Below are 19,521 nucleotides of genomic sequence, written 5' to 3' on the forward strand. Positions count from 1 at the left end.
AAACGGAGGGTGGAGTGTGTGACGTTCAACACAAGCAGAACGGGAGTGGAAAGAGAAGAACTTTTTCCGACCGATTTTTTTTCTTCTACCAAACAGAAATTTCATACAAAACGTGTTAACTTAGGCGCTTCAGGTAGCGAATGAATGCAGCGATAAACAACACAAGAAGGATAAACAAGCGTTTGCGGAGATCCCTCAGATGACAGCATTAAAAATTAACACAGCGTGAAGCCTGTGGCCTTTTGACAGAACAGAGGTATGATTTCACTCATCTTTTATATTTAAACACGCATATTAACCTTTTATAGTAGGCTATTTTCGAAATAACAGACCTAAAAGTGTATCCAACATTTGATCCATACAGTGTGCAGTAACTAATGCTTTCAGTATATGTTTGTTTGTCAAAACATTACTTAATGACTTTTAAATGAAGATTGGGATTACAACATGCTTTTAAATCATATTGTCTTGCAACAGCGCATGCCATTGTTGACTTGGTTTTACAGCTTATCTGGACTGCATGGGTTAACACACAGTATTACATAATGTTTTGTTTTCTCTGCACCTCAGATCTCCCCTTCAGGATGACTTCTGAACTGGACTCTAGTTTGACCAGCATTGACTGGCTTCCTCAGCTGGGAATTAGCACTTTGCGATCAGGGAAAGAAAGAGTAGAGCGAAAAAAAGAACGAGGAAGAGAGAGGGACATCCCTCCCATTCCTACACCGTCCCCTGGATCTAATTCCAAAGTGAAACCTCCTCACAGCTACGCCACTCTGATAGCCATGGCGATAAGTTCTGCTCCTGAAATGAAGCTGAGTTTGAATGATATTTACACATGGATCAGCAATACATTTCCTTATTACAGCAGAGCAGGAAGAGGATGGAAGGTAAAGGCCAGACCACTACATGACCACTTCCTTGTGCTAAATTGTGCATAGAGGCAGAGTTGTGTATGCAATTGTGCTCGTACTGGGCCTGTGGTTTGGATTTACACCTTTATTGATTTAATAAGTCTAGAAAGAAACTTACAAAAAAAAAGTTATTTTGTATATTAGGGTCAATCACAGAGTTAAACATGTCAGGATGAAACAACCTTCCTGATATCATAATACAGAAAAAAAGCCTCATTAAAGGAAGGAAACGCTTGAAAAGAAAACTTTATGGCATAATATTTTCTTAAATTATTTCCTAGAAAAAATGTTTTAAGATCTTAGATAATTTGACCATCTTGGCTTTTTGGCAAGGCAAGGTGTGTTCAGGTCGTAAAATGTCATGTGGTGCGACCCCTAAAAAAACTTAATGAATATTTTTGACTCCTCCAAAAATATTAATAATGTTTATGAAATAATTTAATAAATCACAATTTAAAAATGCTACACTAAAAACATTAAAATAATGATTAAGATGTATACTGAAGGTATGAGGAAAATGTGTTATTGAGTCATTTAGAGAACTGATCATTTTTATGTCATTGATGCAAGCAATGTAGATTTTAGGCATTTCAATTTAACAGCTTAATATTTCATAGTTTTTCAGCATACAATGTTGTGGGGTTTTTTTTTTTAGTTTTTTTTTAATGTTTTTGGGATCTTGGTCCTTTTGAAGGACTATTGACTTTGATAGTTGTTGGATTTCAGTACCCTGAATGAATCTCACTGAGCCCATGGAGCAAGTAATCATGCCTTTTCTTCTGTCCAGTGGCTCCGTTTCTCTTTTGATAGATATAACACTAACTTGAATTTCTGGGGAGCTGGTTTTGCATCATATCCTATCGTCAAAATGTTAAACGGTGTCAAAGTGAACAGACTGCGTTTATTACTGCGATACAATCTCTTCTATTTCACAATTAAAGCTAAATTATATGTGATGCTCTTTGACTGGAAGTGGTGCTGATTATCTGAGGAATCTGGACATGTTTAAAAACATATTTTAGGAAATGACTCAAATGATTCATAAAATGTGGAAACAGTTGTGCTGCTTAATATTTTGGTGGAAACCATTATGCATTTTTCAATATTCGGACAAATAGCAAGTTCAAAAGAACAGCAATAGAAATATTTTGTAGCATGAGTGTTTTTACTGTCATTTTTTATTCATTTAATGCATCCTTGCTTAATAAAATTATTAATTTCTTTATTTTACCTTAAGCCTTCATGTATAATTCATTATAAAAGTAGTTTTAATGCATTAATTATGTTTTGTAATGCACCTTACAATGCATTGTACAATCTCATGAATAATTGTAACCACAGTTAACACATTATAACACTTGTCAATTCATTGTTACACTATGCATTTTGGTTGTAATTATTCACAACAATATATAATGCATTACAATGCACATTATGAATAATTAGAATGCTTTATACCCACTAACAACCCTTTATAATGCATTATACACAAAGGCTTTAAACAACGTGTTACCAAAAATCTTACTAATCCTAAACCTTTGTATAGTAATGCATGTCAAATGCATATGTATGTATAGACACATTCCTGTTTTATCTCCTAGAACTCAATTCGACACAATTTGTCCCTCAATAAATGTTTCCGGAAAGTTCCTCGACCACAGAGCGATCCTGGGAAGGTGATGTAGACAAAATATTTTTTTATATATCTAAGTTTTTTTCATTTTAAATAGGATTAATTATTACTGTCATGCTTCTAACTATTTAAACTGGTATAACACTCTCAAATCCACTCTGTTGCTTACTAATACTGAAGCTAAAATAATCACCTGTTTTAGGGCTCATACTGGACGATGGATGTACCGCCTGATTCAACTCAACCCAGGGGAGTCAAACGTCCTTATCCTAAAGAGGAGGAGGTAAGAGTATGTCACATGAAGTATATTCATCACATCTGTGAGATCAGTATTTCACTCACCGACATCTCTCTTTCAGGCTCCATTCTCAGAGGCTCAAGTGCCTGTCAGTCAAGCAGAGCCCCTCCCACCTCAACCAGACACCAAAAGCATGTTCTATCCCCCTCCTTGCAAGGTTCAAAGTCATTTCTTCTGCTTTTCTATTAAGATCCTCTTATAGCAGAGCTTGAGGTCTAAGAATGAGGAAATGAGAGTGTGTGGTAAACAAAAGAAAACTAGTGACTGGTAGACATCATAATTACTTTCATTTATAGTGCATGCATCACCTCAAAGGAATAGTTAATATTAAAATTCTGTTATCACTTTCTCACCCTCATGTCATTCCAAACCTGCATGGTATTATTTTTACAATCCAAATTCCGGGAAATGTTGGGACGTTTTTTTAAATTTGAATAAAATGCAAACTAAAAAACTTTCAAATCACATGAGCCAATATTTTATTCACAATAGAACATAGAGAACATAACAAATGTTTAAACAGAGAAATTTTACACTTTTATCCACTAAATGAGCTAATTTCAAATTTGATGCCCGCTACAGATCTCAAAAAAGTTGGCACGGGGGCAACAAAGGGCTGAAAAAGCAAGAAATTTTGAAAAGATTCAGCTGGGAGAACATCTAGCAACTAATTAAGTTAAGTGACATCAGGTCTGTAACATGATTAGCTAAAAAAGGGATGTCTTAGAGAGGCAGAGTCTCTCAGAAGTAAAGATGGGCAGAGGCTCTCCAATCTGTGAAAGAGTGCGTTAAAGGATTGTGGAATACTTTAAAAACAACGTTCCTCAATGTCAAATTGCAAATACTTTGCAAAACTCATCATCTACTGTGCATAACATCATCAAAAGATTCAGAGAAACTGGAGAAATCTCTGTGCGTAAGGGACAAGGCCGAAGACCTTTGTTGGATGCCCGTGGTCTTCGGGCCCTCAGACGACACTGCATCACTCATCGGCATGATTCTGTCATTGACATTACTAAATGGGCCCAGGAACACTTCCAGAAACCACTGTCGGTAAACACAATCCGCCGTGCCATCTGCAGATGCCAACTAAAGCTCTATCATGCAAAAAGGAAGCCATATGTGAACATGGTCCAGAAGCTCAGTCGTGTCCTGTGGGCCAAGGCTATTTAAAATGGACTGTTTCAAAGTGGAAAAGTGTTCTATGGTCAGACGAGTCCAAATTTGACATTCTTGTTGGAAATCACGGATGCCATGTCCTCCGGGCTAAAGAGGAAGGAGACCTTCCAGCGTGTTATCAGCGTTCAGTTTAAAAGCCAGCATCTCTGATGGTATGGGGGTGCGTAAATGCAACTTGCATGTTTTGGAAGGCACTATGAATGCAATGAAAGAAAGGTTTTAGAGCAACATATGCTCACCTCCAGACTACATCTATTTCAGGGAAGGCCTTGTGTATTTCAGCAGGACAATGCAAAACCACATACTGCAGCTATTACAACAGCATGGCTTCGTAGTCGAAGAGTCCGGGTGCTGAATTGGCCTACCTGCAGTCCAGATCTTTCACCTACAGAGAACATTTGGCGCATCATTAAAACGAAAAATACATCAAAGATGACCACAAACTCTTTAGCAGCCTGAAACCTGTATCAGGCAAGAATGGGACCAAATTCCAACATCAAAACTCCAGAAACTCCTAACCTCGATGCTCAGACGTCTTCAAACTGTTTTGAAAAGTAGAGGAGATGCTACACCATGGTAAACATGCCCCCGTCCCAACAATTTTGAGACCTGTAGCAGGCATCAAATTTGAAATGAGCTCATTTTGTGCATAAAATTGTCAAATTTCTCTGTTTAAACATTTGTTATCTATGTTCTATTGTGAATAAAATTAAAAAATGGCTATATAAATAAAATGGCTCATGTGATTTTAAAGTCTTTTAGTTTTCATTTTATTCAAATTTAAAAAATGTCCCAACATTTCCGGAATTCGGGTTGTATCTATGACATTTAAGATCTATGCTATGCATTTTCAAAATAGGTGCCAACTTTAAAGTTGTATGAACTTCAAAAATGGCGCTTTGATGCCATTAATGTCATTGTTTCTATATAACTTAACCAACACTGACATCAAATAGAGGTGCCATATTCTAATATTCTAGGTGTCAACTTGGGAGCTAGCACCAGTTTACTAATAGCTTGTGCAAGCTCAAACCCTCTTTTGAGATAAAAAAAAAAATGACTGTCAAAGTTTACTTTACAAACACAGACAATTATTTTTTCAGCTGACCCTTATGCATTTGTAGGAATTTCCCTTTCAGACGCCACACAAAAATATGTCTTAACCCAATTTGCGCTTGACATGGCTGTGATAATTTCCTTTTTGGTAGATTATTAATGGAAATTAACTGGCTGCGTCTGTGTTTTTTGCGCATTGTCTTTTGTGTTCAACAGCAGGGGTGTAAGAAAATATCGATACACGTGAGTATCGCGATATTTTGTTTGGCGATACTGTATCGATTCTCCAAAACGGAATATCGATATTTAAAAAGAAAGAAAAAATCATACAAGATTCATGGCAGTTGTTTCGTTTTGAGTTCATATTCTGAACTTAAACAGTGACAGGAAATACTAGCATCAGGGCACTCCACTAATGTTAGCGTTAATATAGTTCGCTGCCAGTAATGGAGGATAAAAGAATTGTTCCAGCTTTTGTTTCGATGTACAAAGCTGAAGTGTGGCACCATTTGGGCTTTTGTGGTAATGTCCGCCCCGGGACCAACCCAGATAGCACACGTACGTCTGCAAGATGTCTGTTAAAGATCTCTTGATCTGGAAAGCATCTGCTGTCTACAAACGTCTGACAGATGTCTTTAAGATGTCAGTTTCACATACATTCTAAATCATAAACATCTTAAAGACATCTAAAAGGAAACGTCCTATAGCCGTCTTGCAGATGAGCAAACACCCTAAAAAATACGTCTTGCAGATGTAAATGCAGATGTCAAATAGATGTCTCTGAGATGTATGTGTGCTATCGCAACCTCGGTTCTGCCGCTTGCCGCGTCCCGTGTTGTAGAGCCTTTGCGTGGGTGCGGCGGGCGGTAGAGTCGTTGTAATTCGGGGGTGTTTTGTGCAGTTGAGGCAGTGCTCGCGCCGCGGTCTCGGCGATTCCACGCGGAACATAAATACAAACTGAAAAACCTGTGAAATCCAAGTTAAAAAGTTCTGAGAATGTTTAACATCTGTATTTATTTGATTGTTTTACAATTGTTTTGTTTTCTTTAGGAATCCTGCAAGCACTTTATTTTTCATTGATATTAAGCAGATGTCATTTTTTGTTCAGATCAAATCTTATGACATTGTATGTCACAATTGTAAACTTAAACTGTGAACCTTTAAAGTAGAGTCTATAAATATATATTTTTGTCTTTTTATAAAATACATTTTATACATACATTTAACTAAAGAATCATGCAAGCACTTGAATATTTCCCCCTTTACTCGTACTGCACAAAAAGTGGTTCAGTAATGTTGAATGTTATAGGGACTGATTATTGCAAATGCAGATCCCAGTGTATTCTGCAGTGTGTTGGTTAAACTATTTTGATTTTTTTTTTTTTTTTGCTAAGGTTTGCATATGGTGGTGTGTTCTTAATGACAGCTTTCCTAAAAAAAATATATCCTATTTCTAAAATAAGAAATATCCCAATATATTGCCTTGCTTACAATATCGCAATGTATAGCAATATATTGTATCGCAATCCCTGTATTGTGATACGTATCGTATCGCCAGATTCTTTCCAATACACAGCCCTAATCGTATCGCCAGATTCTTTCCAATACACAGCCCTATTCAACAGAGGAAAGAAACCTATGCAGGTTTGGAATTACATCATGGTGATAAAATAATGACAAAATAAAAAATTTTGTGTGAACTATCCCTTTGAATTCGAATTGAAAAAGTGCTTCATGAATGAAAATGAGTTAGAGTTTGGGTGTGAGCATGAGTAAATAATGTCAGAATTTTCATTTTTGGCTTGCTATTCATATGTAACATTGTTTATCCAAATAACTCTCAAATGAATCTCTGCAAATGAAATTTCCACAGCAACGTCCAAGCATCCCAGTACCCACATCTCTTCCTTCGAACCCTCATGCTGATCCCCCTCTTCGATTCTCCTTTGCTGATTTGAATTTACCAGATCTGTACAATTCCTTCCAGTCCCTCTGTCGCTCTGTGAGAGATAGAGTCACCTCACAATGTAAGCAAATCTAATATGCCACTTTTTTCCTTTTGGCTTATCATTTATTTTGATTCAGAATCAAGTCGGTGTAAGATGTGTCAGTTTAGTTGTGTTTAATGATTCACATTCCTCTCTCTCTCTCATAGCGGACATTACCAATTTACTTGGACTAACCCATGACAGTACACCGCTCCACACGCCAACCCTGCCTCCTCTCTCCCCCTGCCCCTGTCCAAACCCTAATATGAACCAGTACACCAACCCCATCCCTACTCTTAACCCAAACCTCAATACCAACGGCAACTTCAACCCAAATACACCCAATACTAACTCTAGTTTTATCCACAACCTAAACATTCATCCAAACTCCAACACTGAGCCTGACAAGCTGCTGCACAGTAATGGTGAGTATAACTGCTCAGTAGTGGCATGTTGATAGGATACGAGTGTCCTGATCCTCTCTTTCTCTCTCTCTTTCAGCCGTTCCTGCAGATTGGTTCAGTAACGCTGACTCTTTGAGAGAGAGTTTCAGAATTGCTAGTAATCTGGACTGGGCTAACATTGATCTCACCAGTCACCCTGGTCAGTACTACATTCCTGTAGTCTACATGCTTTCACTTTCTGCTCTGGAGTTACTTTTTAATTTTTTATGTGACCATTTTGGAATTTGTGCATCCAGAAGCAGTATTTTCTACTGTTGGGAAGCTATTTTGAAACTGTAACTTGGCAAGTTGCAATCTTCTTATACTTCAAACTAAAAACAGTCAAGCTACCATTTGGTAGAAAATTGCTACACTACCTGCTACAAACAAAACGCTAACTTCTGAAACCATTAATATCTTTTTAAATGCATAATTATGAGGATGCATAATTCATTAAAGCTGCAGTCTGTAACTTTTTTATGTTCAAAATTTAGAGTACACCATTAGTCAGTTTTCCAAACAGTGTTTTTGGCTTGTCCTGAATCACTATGGTACACCTATAAGTGTTTATATTTGGAATATTTTAGACTGGTTCGGGTAGGTACCGCTGCGGTATAGCCCAGCACCTGCATCATTGGCATAAACAGAGATAAGTAGCTACAATGTTCTTCCGCAAGACGCACACAGTTCTGTTTATTAACCGCTAGAGCGCCAAAAGTTACAGACTGCAGCTTTAACTTATAATATTAATACTCATGCATTTACACTAAACACTGAGCTGTTAAAACCACACTTTAATCTACAGGGGTTGCACTGTCCTGGAAAACCTCTATTTTACATTATATATATATAAATTAAAATGCAATAAGCACACAAAAACAGTAAGCAGGACAACTGTCATAATAAATGTTTCCTGAGCACTAAATCAGCATACTAGAATGATTTCTGAAGGATAATGTGACATTGAAGACTTGAGTAATGATGCTGAAAATTCAGCTTTGTCATCACAGGAATAAATTATATTCAAATACAAAACAGTTATTTTAATTTGAAATAACATGTCACAATATTACAAAATAATATAATAATAAATAAATACAGTCTTAGTGAATATAAGAGACTGTTGTCACAAACAACTGAAAAAAGGCCTGGAAAAATCTTGGAAATTCATTGGTCATAAAGTGTGGGAATTCTGTAACTGAATTGAAAAAAAACATTATTTACCTAAATATTTATTTTGCTGAAAAAAGGATAATGAATGGTAGCATTTTTTTGGACCAGCTTATTAAAATGAACATCTAAATGAATAGACTTGCAAACATTCGGTGCATAATCTGTGTGTAATGTTGCTTAAAAGTTTGTTAATTTATGAATGCATTCAAAATACTACAAAACTACTGTACATCACTGTAATTAACTGTTTCTATCTTATGTTGTTCTCATGCAGACCTGGTAGAGAGCATGTGGCAGGCCGAGCTCTGTGACTGGGCGTTGGATTCGACGCTCTTCACCTCGCTCTGTGATTCACTCAACCGTTTCTTCACTCAGAAGGGTCTCATTAGCTCATCCTCTGGTGGCCCCTCCTCTTTCGGTCAAATGGCCCCACCTACCATGAATATGCCACCCACTAACTCTCCCAGCCTGGCTTGTTTAACTCAACCCTCTCCACTCATCTACTCCTCTCAGCTCCCTCCTGGCACTGGTGAATCTCCCCTCCAAAGTCCCAGGAGAACCCTGACCCCTCACACCCAGAACCAGACAGCACAGAGATCCCCGGGGCTGCAGCCCACCACGAGCCAGCCTCTGACTCCTAACGGTACGTCCCAAAATGACACTTCTGACAAAACCAAAAATGAAAATTTTGTCTCTTGATTATTCACCCTCATGTAGTTTCAAACCATTCCATGACTTCTGTAGAACATCAAGATATTGTTTTGGAGAATATTTTAACTGTTTTACTCATTGTCCTAATACAGCACTTCAGACTCAGCCACTGACCCCAACAGGACGTCCACACTTGAAGAAAGTCAACAGTGAGGAAATCCAGGATGAATTCGACTGGGATTCTTTGATTGAATAATTTTGTTTGCCGATAAATACAATACCGTAAAGAAAACACAAGCAAATTAATGAGAAAAAATTAGTATCTCTCAAAAAGGAGGTGAGGCTAACCCATTCATCTTGTTTCATTTATATGTGGAACAAAAGCAGCATCAGCGTAACAATGATCATCATTCAGCTGTTTGTTTCCTTTGATTGATATGGCACAATGGTGCTGCTATAGTCAACTGCATGTTGAAGTGCTAATAATAATAGCCAGCACCAAATTGTGAGGTTAACAAAAACTTGCAATGCAAAATATTTATCATGTTTGTTCCTGAACTGCTCCAGACCTTGAAGGTTGGGGTGGATCTATCCATGCCAGGCTGCCTTTTACTTCAGAGTAATACAATGTAAATAACATTAGCACTTCCAAAGCCTTAGCCAACTGACAATGGCTCAGTTCTTGCTGAATGTTGATACAGGCTTTCCTGACACTTTAGTCAATAGCTATTGAAAGAAATGTTTGACCAAAGAAATAATTTTAAATTGCACATTTTCAACAAATTGCATGTACACTAACAATTTGTGGGAGAATAAATGCAGTTTAACAGTACACTGAGGTATATTATAGCAATACATATGGGTATATTTTGACTGAAATCATGACATTTATTGCTTTATATTAATACATTTTGTCACATAGCAAATCCTGTTAGGGAGCTAACGTTTTGTCTTCAATTAAAAAACAATAAAAAGGAAATGTCTAATGTCTGTCATTTTAATTGCCATTTAAAAGCAAACCAATGCCAAAGAAAAAAAAACTTGGACAACTTTTTTTTGTGGATTTCTTTTTTTATTCTTAAATTTCTCAGATTTTTTTTCCTCCATTTTTAAAATGTGTATTTTTAAATGTGAATGTTCACAGTCAACACCACACGATTTTTGACCATAGCCATTATTAGAGAAATATCCCTAAAATGTTCATATATATAAAATAATTCATTGAAAGTAAATAAAGAATAACAGCATGGATCATGTCATTCAGTCCCCAATTTTATATGATTTCACGATCATTCAGCTAAATTTCTTTTTCAGTTTCAGAAGCGTTAACACTTTCCCACTTTCTGTGTAAATGTTCAAGGAAAAAATGTGCTGAAGTGAAATGCAAAGACAGGCGTCGAATTAATGCTTTGATTCTTACAACTGCAAAAATAAATGTGTGAAAAGAAGGACCTTTATATCAAGTTAAGAGTGCTGAAAGTGAGACTATGCTGATAAAACCCCATCAGAAGCACAGCAGAGACCCGAGTGAAAACAATGGACACATCGTACAAGCTCTCTCTCTCTCGCATACAATACACACACACAGCATCTTTTCATGTGTACCATTTGATGTGGACTGAAATTTTGGAGGTGCTCGAAGGAGACCAAGCACAGGCATCTGTTTCAATGGCAATTTCCAGTGCGATTTTCCTTGGTTTAATCGATCCCAGGAGTCAGACACATACGATTAAAATAAATTACACAAGATTACACATGAAATTAAATTAAAAGTAATACATCTATCAAGTAATTTTTTTTACTAGAGTTGTGAATAAAACAGCTGAATTCTTCTCAGTCTGTTCAGGGCGAGCCAGTCAGACATCTTTCATGCACTCTTTCATCAGAGGGTCACCGGCTCAATGAAACGGGGAGAAAGGGGTGTATGATTGAGTTCATTAGTGGCTTGTTTTCCTCCTCCCTTATCTTCTTGTTTCTGAACAATAACATTCATCCTAATAATATAACAATATTAACAGCCTGCATTCATTGAATGAACCCACCAATCCATGTCTATCAAAGAAAAAAAATTTAACTAATAGGGAAATAAATATACTTCAAATACTGTGTAAAAAAAAAAAAAATTTAAATGCTGTTTTGTGAAAGAAAATAATACATTTTTGTTTGAACTTTTTCATTAAATATAGAGATGTACACACTTTTTTGTCAAACACAAACTGTTTGTGTTGGTAGGGCAGGTTTGGATTGATTGGATTTAGTGGACAGGGCACGTGGGATTGGTGAAATCTCTCAAAGAAGGAAAGGATTGGTGCTTGTGCCTGTTGTTCCACCTCCCATTGATCCTCCTGTTCCCATCACTTCGCCCACCCCCGACAGCCCACCCAAAATCAGTGCAGGCTGTGTTGGGCCTCCAGGGCCCATCAGCAAGGGATTTCCTGCAGGACCCATGGGGGATATTCCACCAAAAGGCATGCCCATTGGGCTGGACTGTACCATTCCCATGCCCATACCAGGGGCCGCCATAGGGACCCCCATTCCTGGCATGCCTATCCCCGGCTGAACCATTCCCACTGCTGGTGGAGGCATGTGACCCAGCATAGGATTCTGGGGAATGGGGCTTGTACGGAGCTGGCTCAGACCGAGCGAAGAAGGTTGAGGGGAGATGGATGCCATCGGGGTCACGCCAAAAGGATTAGAAGCAGAAGGTGGGGTCGGCGACACCCCTCTACTGGAAATGGTACTGCCTGGGGTAACTCCCATACCTGTTGAGGAGGGACCTAAAGTTAAAGGAGAAAACTAATGTTAGAGGGGTAAACAAAACATGATTTGTCTCTAAACGTGGGCTGTTTTAAATACACACCCTGTGTCTGTAGGAAGGGGTTGTGAGATGTGGAGGAGATGCTTGGCGGTGGTGGTTGTTTAGGTTTGGGTTTTGATGATACTAGTGAGTCCAAATCCACGAGTGCAGCATTGGGACCCAAGAATGACTCTGGCGTTTTTCGAACAGGCAAGGAGGAACTGAGCGACGAAAGGTCAAAGGGCACTGGCGAGCCAGTGCTGCCTCCACCTCCAGCATCACCTCCTGTCGCTGAGGAGCCTCTTCTCTCCAGATCTGCTGTGTGTGGAAAAGAATGAGGCAAAAAAAATGACATGTAAATGGTTAATATGGTAAACAAGACTGTCCAACTGATCCTTTGCTAAGTCCCGCATTAAACATTACTGACCAATACCATATCATTAGACAAGCATTTATTTATTCATTTTATTTAGGAATGCACCATACATGCTAACAACCAATATCTGCAATCTGCTCTCCATTGGAAATTAATGACTTCTGGTCTGTTTCTCAAAGATAGTGAAAATGTACAGTTAATGAAAATATTTTTTTTTCCCAAGAAAAAAAACAGCAGATACATCATAGTTCAACATCATAGTTCCTTTCAGCCCACATAACAATAATATCCATTTTATTTCTGGAAGTCTCCGGATCGCCCTTTGAAGCCTTCCGTAACACTTATCAAACAGGAACAAGAGTAGCCAAGGGGGCGGGGCTTAGCAAAGAGTAAATAAACCAGAGAATTACCAGCAAACGCACTGTTGTCTCTAATGCAATGTAACTTTTCTTTGGACAAGTCAGGAGTGTCCAATCCTGCTACTGGAGGTTCCCTGTTATGCAGCGTTTAGCTCTGGCCTTCACTTAAGCCCCTTTTCCACCGCAGGAACTTTACCCAGGAATTAGGAACTTTGGGCCGTACTCAGTGTGTTTGGGCCGGTACTCGGTACACTGCAGGAACCAGGATCTAAAAGTTTCAAGTACAAATTTACCCCTCAGAAAGTCCCTGCTCGCGAGGTAGCAAGGTCCGGAACTTTCGGGGGCGGGACTTGGGTGCTGAGCATGCTGATTGATTGAGTTCATGCAGCACTGTATTTCAACCACCGGCACCATATTCGCATAATTTTTTTAAACATTACTGTTATTGTATCGTGAAATGTAGTTTTAAAAGTATTTCAGGTGAGAATGTAGTTGTTTAAAACTCAAATCTGCGGTTTATTTATGAAAACTATTTGAAAATACGCTTCGCCGATTTCGGAGACGTGAGCTCCAAACTTTTCAACAGAATGGAGATGTTTACATTTTTTTATTTTGCCTAAATATCTTTTTTTTTTTCATTTACTACTGCCCTTCAGAAACTACAGAAGATAGTTACATGTTTCCCAGATGACAAAATAAGTTAAATTTAGTGATCTTCAAATTCAAAACGTTTTCACAAGTTAAGAAGTTCAGCACTTTTAGAGTTTCATCCCTCTATCTGATGTGATCGGATCGGGGTGGTGATGGCGCAGTGGATACGACGCATGCCTTTGGTGTGAGAGACCCGGGTTCGAATCCACTGTGAGACACCAATGTGTCCCTGAGCAAGACACTTAACCGACACTTAACATGCGACCTCTGACATATATAGCAATTGTAAGTCGCTTTGGATAAAAGCGTCAGCTAAATGAGTAAATGTAAATGTGAGCATAAGTATTGAAACAGTTGCCTCACAGGTCTTTCTAAGTGATCAACTGTGTCCTGATGCATTAATTCTTCAGATATTAAAAGCCGGGAATGTGTCATATCTGATATATCCATTACTTCTGCATTCTGAATCTTACATTCGATGATGACACAAAAACCAGGATGAAGATGAGGGAGCTGACTTTGAGAGAAAAGCAAACAATTTGGATGCTAAAAGAAAAGAGGAAGTCAATTATAGCTATAGCAAAAATAAAGGGCATGGAGAAATCAAGAGTTTGGAAACCACCAGCGACACCAGCAACCAACAATGGCCTGATCGGCTGAGAAAACAACAGTAGTTGATGACAGACAAATCATAAAAGCTGTGAAAATGAACCCTAAAAGACGTGTCTGTAAAATCACCAACAACTTCCAGAAAGCTGGGGTGATGCTCCGACAATTTACTGCTCTCAGGAGACTTTGACACAGAATTACAGATGCTACACAGCAAGATGCAAACCTCTGACCAGCACCAAAAATAGAAAGGCAAGGCTTTTCTGTAGCTCAAATAGTAGAGCATGGCACTAGCAACGCCAAGGTTATGGGTTCGATTCCCAGGGAAAGCAAAAGATGGTAAAAAAAAAAAAAAAAGTAAAAACTGTACCTTGAATGCAATGTAAGTCGCTTTGGATAAAAGCGTCTGCTAAATGCGTAAATGTAAAATGTAAGATTAGAGTTTGCAAAAAAGCACAAACGTGAGCCAGAAGAGTTTTGAAACTGTGTTTATGGAGTGATGAGACAAAGATGAACCTTTATCTAACCTTGATGGGAAATCAAAAATGTGGAGAAAAAAAAGAGAACTGCAATGATCCCAAGCATACAGCCTCATCTGTAAAGCATGGTGGAGGTGGTGTCATGGCATGGGCATGCATAGCTGCCTCTGGAACAGGCCCTCCCAACTTTACTAATGACTTTGTATGATGTATGATGTATGGATGAATGTATGATGACAGTAGCAGAATTAATTTGGAAGGCTATAAAACCATCTTGGCTACCAATATTCAAGAAAATACCACCAGATTCATTGGGAAGTGCTTCATATTGCATCAGGACAATGACCCAAAACACCCTGCCAGTTCAGTCAAGGAATTTATAAGGGCAAAGAAATGGAAAGTCTTAGATTGCCCAAGTCAATCTCCAGATTTAAATCCGATTGAACATTAATTTCACCAGCTGGAGAGGAGAGTAAAGGCAGAAACTCCCCAAAACAAGCAACAATTGGAATTGGCTGCATTAAAGGCTGGGAAAAGCATTTTAAAGGATGAGACCAAGAGTCTGGTGATGTCTATGATTCACAGACTCACTGCTGTGATTGTGTGCAAGGGATCTACAACTAAATAATAGCTTTTAATCTTTTATATCTGCCTTATGTTCAACTGTCCCAATACTTATGCTCACATCAATGAGTGGGATGAACTCTAAAAGTGCTGTTCTTTTTATTTGGTAAAACATATGTGTGTCGAAACGGCTAATAATAAAATGTGACTCCGTAGTTTTGTCTCATATTCATCTTTTAATCATATTTGCAAATGTCTTGACTCTACAGCCAACAGAGCAATTTTGTCTTTACTGTTCCAATACTTTTGGAGGGCACTGTATATATAATTATTCGTGGCATAGATTCAACAAGGTGTTGGAAACAATCCTCAGAGATTTTGGTCCATATTGACATGATAGCATCACGCAGTTGCTGCAGATTTGTCGGCTGCACATCCATGATGTGAATCTCCCGTTCCACCACATCCCAAAGGTGCTCTATTGGATTGAGATCTGTTGACTGTGGAGGCCATTTGAGTAAAGTGAACTCATTGTCATGTTCAAGAAACCAGTCTGAGATGATTTGAGCTTTGTGACATGGTGCATTATCCTGCTGGAAGTAGCCATCAGAAGATGGGTACACTGTAGTCATAAAGGGATGGACATGGTCAGAAACAATACTCAGGTAGGCTGTGGCGTTTAAACAATGCCCCAATTGGTACTAAGGGGCCCAAAGTGTGCCAAGAAAATATCCCCCACACCATTACACTACCACCACCAGCCTGAACCGTTGAGACAAGGCAGGAATGATCCATGCTTTCATGTTCTTTACACCAAATTCTGACCCTACCATCTGAATGTTGCAGCAGAAATCGAGACTCACACACACACACACAGTGGTGTGCAAAAGTGTTGGCCCCCTTCCTGATTTTTTATCTTTTTGCATGTTTGTCACACCTTAATGTTTCAGATCAAACAAATTTAAATATTAATCAAAGATAACACAAGTAAACACAACATGCAGTTTTTGAATGAAGTTTTTTATTATGAAGGGAAAACAAAATCCAAACCCACATGGCCCTGTGTGAAAAAGTGCTTGCCCCCTAAACCTAATAACTGGTTGGGCCACCCTTAGCAGCAACAACTGCAATCAAGCGTTTGCGATAACTTGCAATGAGTCTGTTACAGCACTGTGGAGGAATTTTGGCCCACTCATCTTGGCAGAATTGTTGTAATTCAGCCACATTGGAGGGTTTTCGAGCATGAACCGCCTTTTTAAGGTCATGCCACAGCATCTCAATAGGATTCAGGTCAGGACTTTGACTAGGCCACTCCAAAGTCTTCATTTTGTTTTTCTTCAGCCATTCAGAGGTGGATTTGCTGGTGTGTTTTGGATCATTGTCCTGCTGCAGAACCAAAGTTCGCTTCAGCTTGAGGTCAAGAACAGATGGCCGGACATTGTCCTTCAGGATTTTTTGGTAGACAGCTGAATTCATGGTTCCATTTATCACAGCAAGTCTTCCAGGTCCTGAAGAAGCAAAACAGCCCCAGAACATTACACTACCACCACCATATTTTACTGTTGGTATGATGTTTTTTTTCTGAAATGCTGTGTTACTTTTACGCTAGATGTAATGGGACACACACACCTTCCAAAAAGTTCAACTTTTGTCTCGTCAGTCCACAGAGTATTTTCCCAAAAGTCTTGGGGATCATCAAGATGTTTTCTGGCAAAACTGAGACGAGCCTTTATGTTCTTTTTGCTCAGCAGCGGTTTTCGTCTTGGAACTCTGCCATGCAGGCCATTTTTGCCCAGTCTCTTTCTTATGGTGGAGTCATGAACACTGACCTTAACTGAGGCAAGTGAGGCCTGCAGTTTTTTAGATGTTGTTGTGGGGTCTTTTGTGACCTCTTGGATGAGTCATCGCTGCGCTCTTGGGGTAATTTTGGTCGGCCGGCCACTCCTGGGAAGGTTCAATACTGTTCCATGTTTTCGTCATTTGTAGATAATGGCTCTCACTGTGGTTCGCTGGAGTCCAAAAGCTTTAGAAATGGCTTTATAACCTTTTCCAGACTGATAGATCTCAATTACTATTTCTAATTTGTTCTTGTATTTCTTTGGATAACAACATGATGAGTAGCTTTTGAGGATCTTTTGGTCTACTTCACTTTGTCAGGCAGGTCCTATTTAAGTGATTTCTTGATTGCGAACAGGTGTGGCAGTAATCAGGCCTGGGTGTGGCTAGAGAAACTGAACTCAGGTGTGATAAACCACGTGTTTGCAAATATTTTCTTATATCTTTTCATGTGACAACACTGAAGAAATGACACTTTGCTACAATGTAAAGTAGTGAGTGTACAGCTTGTATAACAGTGTAAATTTGTTGTCCCCTCAAAATAACTCAACACAAAGCCATTAATGTCTAAACCGCTGGCCACAAAGTGTCAATATTTTGTGTGGCCACCATTATTTTCCAGCACTGCTTTAACCCTCTTGGTCATGGAGTTCACTTCCACTCCTCCATGACGACATCACGGAGCTGGTGGATGTTAGAGAACTTGCGCTCCTCCACCTTCTGTTTGAGGATGCCCCACAGATGCTCAAAATGGGTTTAGGTCTGGAGACATGCTTGGCCAGTCCATCACCTTTACCCTCAGCTTCTTTAGCAAGGCAGTGGTCGTCTTGGAGGTGTGTTTGGGGTCGTTATCATGTTGGAATACTGCCCTGCGGCCCAGTCTCCGAAGGGAGGGGATCATGCTCTGCTTCAGTATGTCACAGTACATGTAGCGCCCCAGTGCCGGCAGCACTCATGCAGCCCCAGACCATGACACTCCCACAACCATGCTTGACTGTAGGCAAGACACACTTGTCACACATGCTTGACACCATCTGAACCAAATAAGTTTATCTTGGTCTCATCAGACCACAGGACATGTTTCCAGTAATCCATGTCCTTAGTCTGCTTGTCTTCAGCAAACTGTTTGCGGGCTTTCTTGTGCATCATCTTTAGAAGAGGCTTTCTTCTGGGACGACAGCCATGCAGATCAATTTGATGCAGTGTGCGGAGTATGGTCTGAGCACTGACAGGCTGACCCCCCACCCCTTCATCCTCTGCATCCTCTATTTCCCAAACTCAACCTCTCGATATGTCACTGAACACGTGCCCTCAACTTCTTTGGTCAACCATGGCGAGGCCTGCTCTGAGTGGAACCTGTCCTGTTAAACTGCTGTATGGTCTTGGCCACCGTGCTGCAGCTCAGTTTCAGGGTCTTGGCAATCTTCTTATAGCCTATGCCATCTTTATGTAGAGCAACAATTCTTTTTTTCAGATCCTCAGAGAGTTCTTTGCCATGATGAGGTGCCATGTTGAACTTCCAGTGACCAGTATGAGAGAGAGAGAGAGCGATAACACCAAATTTAACACACCTGCTCCCCCATTCACACCTGAGACCTTGTAACACTAATGAGTCACATGACACCGGGGAGAGAAAATGGCTAATTGGGCCCAATTTGGACATTTTCACTTAGGGGTGTACTCCCTTTTGTGGCCAGCGGTTTAGACATTAAAAAACACACACACACACACACACACACACATATATACATACATACATATATATATATATATATATAAATAAATAAGTGACCCGGTACCAGAAAACCAGTCATAAGTGTCAATTTTTTTAAATTGAGTTTTATACAATCTGAAAGATGAATAAATAAGCTTTCCATTGATGCATTGTTTGTTAGGATAGGACAATATTTGGATACAACTTTTTGAAAATCTGGAATCTGAGGGTGCAAAAAAAATCCAAATACTGAGAAAATCAACTTTAAAGTTGTCCAAATGAAGTTCTGAGCAATGCATATTACTAGTCAAAAATTAAGTTTTAATATATTTACGGTAGGAAATTTACAAAATATCTACATGGAACATGATCTTTACTTAATATCCTAATGATTTTTGGCATAAAAAAAAATATAATTTTGACCCATACAATGTATTTTTGGCTATTGCTACAAATATACCCCAGCGAGTTAAGACTGGTTTTGTGGTCCAGGGTCACATATATATTAGGGGTGGCAAGGTACATGTATTCGTACTGAACCATCACGGAACGAGCATCTCTGTTTGGTACATGAGGCCTTACAACGAATACAGGCAATTCAATCCCAATCCAGAAGGGGGCGCCCGCAGTAATGCAAAGCTGTTTGATAACCACCATCAGAAGAACAGCGAATGCCGTGAGTTAAGCGCTTGAAAACAAAGCCCACTAGACAGTGACCATGTGCTGATTCTGAATGAGTCTCTCACATTTCTCACATTTGTCTCAGACTGACAAAGTTATATATCAGGCCAAAAAATAAAT

General features: G+C 39.1%; 2 protein-coding genes across 5 annotated transcripts in view; one reads left to right on the top strand and one right to left on the bottom strand.

Annotated features, from left to right (window-relative positions):
- Positions 1-10,400, top strand: foxj2 (forkhead box J2). The gene is made up of 10 exons (XM_079430473.1): positions 1-256; positions 571-890; positions 2,516-2,590; positions 2,750-2,830; positions 2,907-3,002; positions 6,954-7,107; positions 7,236-7,493; positions 7,570-7,671; positions 8,959-9,327; positions 9,488-10,400. The coding sequence occupies exons 2-10, from the start codon at positions 585-587 to the stop codon at positions 9,589-9,591; spliced, it is 1,545 nt and encodes a 514-aa protein (XP_079286599.1). The 5' UTR covers positions 1-256; positions 571-584; the 3' UTR covers positions 9,592-10,400.
- Positions 10,400-19,521, bottom strand: part of LOC306878246 (epsin-1-like) — a 23,753-nt gene continuing 14,631 nt past the window's right edge. For 2 of the 4 annotated variants that reach the window (XM_079430469.1, XM_079430470.1), the window contains exons 12-13: positions 12,196-12,450; positions 10,400-12,112 (exon numbers count right to left, since the gene is read on the bottom strand). In XM_079430469.1, coding sequence (XP_079286595.1) covers positions 11,625-12,112; positions 12,196-12,450 — 743 coding nt within the window. In that variant the 3' untranslated portion in view covers positions 10,400-11,624. The remainder of the gene's footprint in view (positions 12,113-12,195; positions 12,451-19,521) is intronic. The other 2 variants (XM_079430471.1, XM_079430472.1) reach the window with 1 other exon arrangement.

Source organism: Barbus barbus (genome assembly GCF_936440315.1).
Source record: "Barbus barbus genome assembly, chromosome: 12".
Lineage (NCBI taxonomy): Eukaryota > Metazoa > Chordata > Actinopteri > Cypriniformes > Cyprinidae > Barbus > Barbus barbus.

Coding starts and splice junctions, on each gene's coding strand:
- foxj2 (XM_079430473.1), top strand. CDS start 585: ATGACTTCTGAACTGGACTCTAGTTTGACCAGCATTGACTGGCTTCCT. Junction 2,591..2,749: donor CACAGAGCGATCCTGGGAAG/GTGATGTAGACA, acceptor CACCTGTTTTAG/GGCTCATACTGGACGATGGA. Junction 7,108..7,235: donor AGATAGAGTCACCTCACAAT/GTAAGCAAATCT, acceptor TCTCTCTCATAG/CGGACATTACCAATTTACTT.